Source organism: Thunnus albacares, chromosome 23 (genome assembly GCF_914725855.1).
Source record: "Thunnus albacares chromosome 23, fThuAlb1.1, whole genome shotgun sequence".
Classification (NCBI taxonomy): domain Eukaryota; kingdom Metazoa; phylum Chordata; class Actinopteri; order Scombriformes; family Scombridae; genus Thunnus; species Thunnus albacares.
In genome coordinates, this window is record NC_058128.1 from 22,165,108 (window position 1) to 22,174,387 (window position 9,280).

The 9,280-nt window shown below is 42.5% G+C and overlaps 1 protein-coding gene and 1 non-coding gene across 2 annotated transcripts; both read left to right on the forward strand.

Annotated features, from left to right (window-relative positions):
* Positions 1-74: 74 nt before the first annotated feature.
* ankrd16 (ankyrin repeat domain 16) lies at positions 75-9,274 on the forward strand. Its single transcript, XM_044343826.1, has 7 exons — positions 75-550; positions 5,595-5,815; positions 5,979-6,021; positions 7,086-7,194; positions 7,297-7,458; positions 7,665-7,743; positions 8,243-9,274. Exons 1-7 carry the CDS (start codon positions 213-215, stop codon positions 8,407-8,409), a joined length of 1,119 nt encoding a protein of 372 aa, XP_044199761.1. The 5' UTR covers positions 75-212; the 3' UTR covers positions 8,410-9,274.
* trnay-gua lies at positions 660-747 on the forward strand. Its single transcript is given in 2 exon segments — positions 660-696; positions 712-747. It is a non-coding gene; the product is annotated as a tRNA-Tyr (tRNA).
* Positions 9,275-9,280: the final 6 nt, after the last annotated feature.

A 9,280-nucleotide genomic window follows, 5' to 3' on the forward strand; every position in this document is an offset into this window, starting at 1 on the left:
ACAAAAATAATTGTTAGTGCACATTTTGTATAGCTTTGACAGAAACAGTGTAAGGTCATGGTTGGCCATTTAATATTTTGCTACTCTGTGAATAAAGCTGGTAACAACACTTCTCTCCAGCATGTCTTCTGACAGTTAAGAGTTGTATTTAATCACAGTTTGACCAGTAAGTGACTTTGCGCTCCAGCAACAGTCTCTACCCTCCACCCAGCATGGACGAAAACACATTAAAACTGCTGGTGAAGCTCACTCAGGAGGGACAGTGCGGCTCTCTGGAGGAACATATAACATCAGGCGGCTCGGCGGCAGTGCAGGCTGTCTGCTGCAAACACTTCGGCCGGTCTGGAGACACCTTGCTGCACTACGCTGCCAGACACGGACACCTGGATATTGTGGAGTATCTGATAAAGCGGGTAGGCATGGATGTGGAGGTGTACAACAACGACTACAAGAGGCCGTTGCATGAAGCTGCGTCCATGAGCCACCAGGCCTGTGTGAGCTACCTGCTGCGGGAAGGAGCCAAGGTGGACAGTCTCAAGAAGGCTGACTGGTAAGGATGACCCTATTAACCTGGTCACAATTGAACAAAAATATTGTATACACGTACGGCGCCATCTGTTGGCTTTAAAAAGCAACTGTCACCTATGTGCTGTCAGCTCCCTTCGATAGCTCAGTTGGTAGAGCGGAGGACTGTAGTGGCTTCAAGCTGAAATCCTTAGGTCGCTGGTTCGAATCCGGCTCGAAGGAGAGACTTTTTGGCCTTGATCAATAGCAGACCGCCTACAAATCGCGCCTATTTCAGTTTCACTCGTACAACTGGTTGATTACCCGGCTTTGTTGAATACTCGAGCCTTCTTTCTTGTTCTCGTTCTCTTTTTCTTTTCTTTTCTGGGGACAGTTCGGCCATCAGCAATGAATCGAAAGTTTCGTGCTCCCCAAATATATTAAAAATGATATTAGAACAATCTTCCATGTTTCTTCCGTGTTTTCTGATGGAGTAAAAGCTAACGTTAACGGTTTTTTGCCACACGGTGTCGCGAATGAGCTGACGTTGTCAAATTTATCGGACTTATCTCTGCGGATTGATATGATTGGACGTGGTCATAATAATGGTCTGTTATTCTTAGCATTGGTCTGCTATTCAGAAATAACAGACCGTAGAATACCGTAATTAACCATCTCGAGGATACCGTCCATTCCTCTCTGTGGAGGAGGAGGGTGTCTTCTCCTGTGTAGCTGGTGCGGAGCAGAAGGTCGGCGGTTCGATACCCGGTCGGGACGGAAAATTAAATCCCGTACATTTTTTTTCATGTGATCTAACAGTCGGCTTATAACTGGCGGTGTTTTAATAAAGAATAATTGATATTTCAGCGAAGGACTCGCCGCTATCGGGTCAGACGGTAAACTGAGCACTGTCAGTAGTCACGGCATGGAGAATTGAGACAAATCCGGCTCTCCTATTGGTTGCCAAAAGTTGGATTCTCAAAGTTGAGACAAATGGAGCATCTGATTGGCTGTATCGGATCTAATCACGGGATCATAGCCATGGGCGGCTATTGGTCAACTGTTGAGACTGTGGAAACTGAAAAACGGAGCTCGAGTGCTGTCAGCAAGCAGACTGGTCAGCAAACTGTGGCGCAAAGTACAGCCGGATCTCGCAAGACGAGGCAGAGAGGGAAATCCAGACTTAACAAGAGACTCTCTTATATAATAACAGGATTAGACTGGAAATGAGTACATTTCTCTCGCCCATAACGCTGACACCAAGAACCACAAAGATCCATGTAAAGAAAACTACAGGTTCTGCATCTTTGCTGAGCCTGACAATCCAAACAGGCCCGTTGCCAGTTTTAAAAAAAATGTTTATCCCTTTGACACTGTTAGACACTAAAGCTTTCTACCTTCACCCACTAAAAAAAGACCAACAGCTACTGATCAAGCAGTGTGGTATACCCTCCCGTGAGCTCAGGCAAATGTTACCCCAAATCAGCCAGGCAGCTGTGCTTTTAAGGACGTACACCAATCACAGCTTGAGGAGCACAGCTGTTCACCTCCTCTCTCAGGCTGGTCTTGAGAGTAGGGAGATAAAAGACCTCATGCCAGAAGCACTGATATGAACAAATTTGTTCCTAAGATACATTTATGAATGATTTAAGAACATTTGTGGCATTCATCAGGTCCAGACCTGTTGTACATGTAATGAATAGATCATCTCTGCCTTTCTTCACAGGAGGAGAAACACTTGCTTGACTTACAGTTATAATGTCTTAATCTAAATTAATTTGGAGTTTAAATATGATACTGAACATAACCAAAAAATTAACATATAAGTAAAACAAATTTAATGCAAAATTTATATCCTATTTACCATATTATCATCATCATGGCTGCCATTTATTGAAAAAGTTTTTTAGATTTGTAGATTTTTTTTATTGGTGGTGCAGCAGCTTCTACATTTCAGTAGTTCCTAGGGAACTTCTCTCTGTCCAGTATCATGTTGTGTTGCAGCTGACACTCTAACATCACCTACCGTTGGCCATAACATTCTCTCCTTTATTATCTCTGTGACTGTCACATGATGGCCTCTCATCACGGAGCGCTTTGCTTTAGAAAGATGTTTTTTTTTAGCATCTAACTTCATGTCAAAGCATTCCCTCTTTATTTCTGTCACAGTACAGAGCTGCTCTGATGACACGTCAGCTGTGTAAAGTTTTATTAATAGGTAAATAATAGTCTTAACAGTGCAGCTTTACTGCCAGCAGGATAAAGTTACAACAACTTTACGACAGCCGTCAACCATCAGTCAATCCAACCTGTCTGTATGACAGCTACTCATCATTTTGTCTTCCCCCCCTCAATGAAGACAACATACAACAGACAGCTTATCATAAGAAGACAACATCACTAATAAGCATATAAAAAAACTAGTGGTGTAAACTACACCATTATTTCTGTTTAGTCTTTTCAGTCCACAACTACAGGTCCAGTTTAACCTCAGGCTTTCTGGTCCGCTCTGACCTCCGCAGTTGAACGGGATGCTGAACCACCTTTGATGTGTCAATGACGGTCTCGTCTGCGCCACACTGGACCTCCGTGACGTTCTCACTTTTGTGTCCTTCGTCACTTGTGCCATTGCTCTTATGTCATCATCACTCAGTCTGCTCTCCGTGATCAAGTCATCCACTCCGCTCACCTGCGGTTGCAATGACTCCCTGGTTTTCAATACATACTTCCTGTTTCTGTGGAAGACATCGGCATTCTCTGTCATGACACTGTGTGACCTGGGAGTGACCCGTTGCAGAACGATGGCTTTTTTAGCCCATGACCGAGGCCTTTTCTCCTGTAGAGGCCAAGAGCAGCGGCTGTGCGATCGTGACACGTCTTGACTTGTCTGCCCGCACCTCATCTCTGTTTTCAGGCGTGTGGGTGGGTGCCATGACTGGGCAATCGAGTACAGATCTTGCAACTCAGCAATGGTTCAGCTGGAGACTTGCCACTTTCCACAGGGTCTGTATGACATCAGGGCCAGGTACGGGTCGGCGTTTTGGAATATGCTGCTTTCTATAATAGTCTTTTCACAATCTGTACCGCCTCCTCTGCTTTTCCGTTGGCCTGAGGATAGAGAGGACGGGAGGTTACATGATTGAACTCATACACTGAAGCAAACGTCTGCAACCTCATGACTGGCATGGGGAAGGCCATTATCAGAAACCAGAGTCAGAGGGATGTCCTGACAGGAAAAGACTGACTTTAATTGAGTTATCACGGCTCTTGATGTGATACTGGACAAGATATGTTTCCGGATAATTGGAATAGTAATTTATAATTAACAAATAGTCTTTGCCTTCATAGTGAAATATATCAATTGCTATCTTTTCCCAAGGCTGTGATGGGATCTCTGTGGTTCCTTTGTTTGTTTATAGAGATGCTCCTGATATGTAACACACTCACTGATCAGCTGCTCAATATCAGAGTTCATGTTTGGTCAGTAGGGAGCCTCACGTGCTCTTCTTTTTGACTTCTCTGCACCCAGGTGCCCTTCGTGTACCTCTTGTCACATAGATTTGGGCGCCACGATCCTGTCACACTTTAAGCAGAAGTCCGTCCACCACAGAGCTCTGGCTGAATGTGATAATATTGTTTACATGATCTCTTCTTCCATCCCTCTTGGAGATTTCTCATCATTTTCTTCAGAGCGGGGTTGTTAGATGTTTCTGTGGTTGTCTTTGATAGCTGTTGGGGGGGGGGACACTGCAGAGACCATATCTATATGTAGAGCCACGTGCTCCTCTGACTCATTGTTGTGTGTGAGACATGGTGCAGCCTTGGGCAGTGTATCAGCTATGAATATTTGTGTTCAGATGTGAGCTCATAATCATAACGCTGCAGTCTCATCATTAGGTTCGACATGTCACGCAGGTTTTTCTTTGCAGTCCCGAGCAGTGGCTCATTGTCTGTTTCTGTGATAACTTTAGGAAGTCTATAGATGTAGGTTTGACATTTTTCACACACAAAAGCCAAACCAAGGCACTCTTTTTCAGTCTGTGCATATCTGCATTCTGTAGCTATCATGGGACTCTGCAGCAGCTCTGTACCCTGTCAGAGTTTATTTCCTAATAACGACCAGCTCACTGCACATTATCCCTTACTTAACATACATTTATAACAACATATACAAACCAAAGAAAAGCAGCGACAGTAAGCTTATCACTATTATTCCCTGGAGCAAAGCTTCTGTATTTATCAAAGATAAATCCCTGACAATCTTTCAAAAACCCAAAAGTTCTGTTTTAAAAATATTTCCACAAGCCTCATCAAAATCAAAATATTACGTCGGCTGCACAATAAACCACATTTTAAACCTGTTTCCCATCTGACTATTTCCTAATCTAAACAAGGTGATCAATCTGACGATGCCTCTAACAAATATATGTACATATTAGTGTGTTTACATTTTTCTTGCGTCATAGAAAACGAGCAAGAAGAATTTAAACTGGTCCTAATCACTTATTATTAGTGCAAATGCTCTATGTGATTCAATTGAGAAAGTGAAAAGTGATGATTTCACATGGCCATACACACCAGTCACAAAAAGATTTGTAATTTACACTGAGATGAGATGGTGTCAAAGATTAAAGATTAAAATGAATTATTTAATAATTCACTGTGAACTATTCACCACATTAATAGTAGAATTTAACAAAGTATTCCATTTCAAAACACTGATTTCTTTCCTCTGACATGTTTGATAAAGTTTGTGCTCTGTTTTAACATTTTGTATCTTTGTACATTTCATTTTCTGTTTAACACTACAGCCATTCTTTTTTATTATTATACATGTATAAGTTTAAAACTAACAGAGTTGTCTATGAGGGATAAGTTCTCATCATTATTTATTATTTATTTTAGGTGGATCAATCACTGATGTTTCTCAGCATGTGTAATAATATTGATCTACTTATTTTCTGAGCTCTTTATTTGCAAGATAAATGTCTTTAAACACATATAACTGTTTATTAAGTAAAGCATATAATGTGATGTGTCAAGTAGATTCAGTCCAGTTCATTCAGTCAGTGTTGCCTCTCCTCTCTCAGGACTCCTCTGATGATGGCCTGCACTCGGAGGAACCTCGACGTGATCCAGGAGCTGCTGTGTCACGGCGCCGACCCCGCGCTGAGAAACAAGGACGGCTGGAACTCCTTCCACATCGCCTGCAGAGAGGGCGATCCTCTGGTCGTACAGCACCTGCTTCTCATCGCGCCGGACGTCTGGAAGACGGAGAGCGGGACGCGCAGGACGCCGCTGCACACTGCAGGTGAAGCATTCTCACATCCTGATGTCCTGACTTCAGGCTTGTCTTGAACAATTATCTCAGATCTGAGACAGTCTTAAATTGTAAGGGTTGTGTAAGTGTGTGTGCTTTGATGACTGAATAAAGTGTCAGATTATAACTCATGCTCTCTCTGTTCATCATCCAGCGATGCACGGCTGCGAGGAGGTTGTTAGGATCTTGCTGGAGAGGTAGGAATGTGTATGGAAAGTCAAATTTGTGACGTGTTTCAGTCAGCTCTGGAAACACTCTGATAAAACTTACAAGCATAAACATAAATGTGACCCAGAGGTTGCTGGTTTGATCCCTTGTTTGGCAGGTTAAATGTGAGTGGAGAAACACAGATAACTGCTCCAGTGAAGCGACCAGTAGATCAGATTCTTGCTGTATTGGGCAGCTTCCAAAAAAAAAAGAGCACTGCCCTCAGTGAAAGTACCCTGCAGGAATAAAGAGGAAACAGAGTGTTTCCAGTTTTCAAATATGATCTGTGCCTGTACACAGTGTTGTACATGTGTATGACGAAGTGCTTTACATAAGACATAAAAAGACATCAAGACAAAATATAAAAGAAACATAAGCAAATATGAAAAGACACGTATAAATAGAGGTGATTAAAAACTGAGCACTGCTTCTCCGTGTTTAGTTTTGACTGTAGGGACAGAAAGCAGACGTGTCCCAGACGACCTGAGAGACCCAGACGCTTCACAACGTAGCAGCAGAACATAGATATATTTAAGTCCAAAACCATGGCTGCTTTATAAACTAACAGTAGTCATTTAAAATCAGGACTCTGGCAGCAGCCTTCTGGTTCTTTTTTTTTTTTTTACAGAGACCTGTCAAGTCAACATGACAGGCAGGCTTTTCTAAATCCTGCTGAGACATAAATCCTTTCATTTCTGGATATATTTTTAAGGTGACAGTAGACTGATTTTGTTATATGAATATTAAAATGTAGGTTTGTGTCCATAAACACACCAAGATATCTGCCTTGGTTTGTGCTCTTTAATATTAGGGATTCAAGGTGAACGCTGACATTTAAATGTTTCCTGTTTGGTGTCAAAAACACATTTTAGGTTTATCCTTGTTTAACTGGAGGAAAGTTTAGCAGTATACCTGCAAAACATGGAGTTACAATCCTGTTTCCACACATTTGATTTTATATATGACTTGTTTTGGCATAAATACGCCTCCACACCTTTGAGCCTGATCAGATTTGCAGCTCACTGTCCTTCACCTTCACCGGCCCTCCTTCCAGATGTGGCTACACCCCAGACGTTAGAGACAGCTGTGGAGTCACTCCTTTCATGGACGCCATGAGGAACGGACACCTCTCAGTGGCCAGGCTGCTTTTAGAGGAGCACCAGGTAGGACGAGGCAATTTTAATCCAGTAACGTTTCAGCGCTGGACGTAAAAATACAGATATTTATGTGAGCTGTCTGAACCCTGCTTGTGTGCACTGCTGCAGGCGTCTCCAACAGCAGCTGACGTACTCGGCACTCAACCGGTGCACCAGGTCGCTGTCACCGGCCAGGACGAGGCGCTGCGGTTCCTGGTGAGGGATCTCAATGTAGACGTGAACCAGAGAGGGACCAGCATCCAGCTCACTGCCCTGCATTACGCTGCCAAGGTTAAAGATACTTTCTCTCAATTCCCACAAGTCCTCAAGAGTCAGTTATTTCTCTTAGATTGAAGGAAGCTGTTCAATCATTATAACTTGCTAAAGGTTTGACCAGGTTGGTCAGGGCTCTACAATTTATATAACATATGACACCTTCTATCTTGTAGTTAAGAGTTAAAACTTAACTTGAATCTGTGTTTTTCTGTGTTTTTCAGGAGGGTCACACGTCCACTATAAAAACACTACTAGAGTTGGGAGCGGATCTTCATGCTCGGGACAAAAAGGGAAGAACTGGTAAGCAGTGTATCAGGCTCTGTGTTTTGTTTTTCTACAAACTTAAAGCTCCTGAAAAGCTTTGTTTCAAATCTGAAGTATTTCTCTGTAATATAAAATATTCCTGGCTAAATAAGCAACAATAAAAACTCAAATTTGGCGGAAAAAAGTCTTATTTATTGAGAGTTTGAGACTCAGCTAATCTGCTCCATCAGGACTGTGCGGGTGTGGTTGAATAGGATTTGCCTGACAGCATTAAGCAAACAACCCCTCAATTGTCATCACATTTTGACTCAGATGTCACTAAATCCTGATTGGTGTTCGGAGGCATGTGACATCACTTGTCTCACATTCCAGGCACCCAATGGGTTCAGTCCATTTGAGAACATTATAAAAATCAACTGAGCAACGAAACTTGCCGCAGATAGACAATCCATCACTGTCTGTGAACACCAGCCACCATATTTATTCTATCAGTCAGGGTCTCTTACTACCCTCATGTTTTCTCTTCTCCTCCCAGCTCTTCACATGGCTTCCATCGGGCAGCACGCAGATGCTGCCAGAACGCTTCTGCAGCTCGGACTCAAAGACTCAGAGGACACATCTGGCATAACAGCGCGGCAGCACGCCAAGAGACCAGACGTAGTGCGAGTATTCGAATGTGGCTCGTCAGACAGGAACAGTTAGTATAAAATAGTGATATAAAAACAGTGATTTGCAGTGGGTTATGTATTATTAATTTAATAGAAGTGAGGAAAATAACCTGAAACATGTCATGGGACTGCGGTTGATCATTTCAGATGGTGTGGGTGGATTACAATAACACTTGCATGGAGTTGTGCAGTGTATTCCTAAGAAGTGGGGGTATTAGTCACATGACTTGTGTAACTCCTGAAAGAACAAAACATTCTTCCTCATACAAATAAAATGCTGAATTCATAAAAAATCTGCAAGCAAAACAATTCTCAGCGTCTGGTATGAAAAGATGCTTACAGTGGCTGATGATAGTTAATATTAACAAACTTTAGAGAGATATCGCTCTTTAACTGATGTAATTGAGTCAGTTTGCTGACTTTATGACTTCCACTTGTCTTATCATCATCATGTAACTGCAACTCATGACGACAGCTCAACAAAAGTTACATCATCTGGCTTTAAAGTTCTGTTTTATTTACACGAGACCTGAGCTGGGTTCTAGTGACTTGATACTCGACTTGGACTACAGACCTTTTAATTGTGTTTGTGGCGACGAGACCGATCACATCGACCCTTGTACGTATGCATCATTTTTTTCCTGGGATCGCTATGCAGTGAGGTTGTGAGACGTGATTGGACACGTTGAAGATAAGAACACCTGCTTGCCTGCACGCTTGCTTGGATGTCTGCTAGGCTGCAATATCACAAAACAAGACCCACGCTTTCAACTCAGCAACCATCTCTGATAGTTCCATGTACTTTGTGGCTGGCTGATGTGTCTTACTTTGAAAATACTGTTGGTAATAACTAGTGTATGCATGTAAGTGTGTATGAAATAAATTTTGATTTGAATGAAGGGTTT

Coding starts and splice junctions, on each gene's coding strand:
- ankrd16 (XM_044343826.1), top strand. CDS start 213: ATGGACGAAAACACATTAAAACTGCTGGTGAAGCTCACTCAGGAGGGA. Junction 7,195..7,296: donor TGCTTTTAGAGGAGCACCAG/GTAGGACGAGGC, acceptor GCACTGCTGCAG/GCGTCTCCAACAGCAGCTGA. Junction 7,459..7,664: donor CCCTGCATTACGCTGCCAAG/GTTAAAGATACT, acceptor TGTGTTTTTCAG/GAGGGTCACACGTCCACTAT.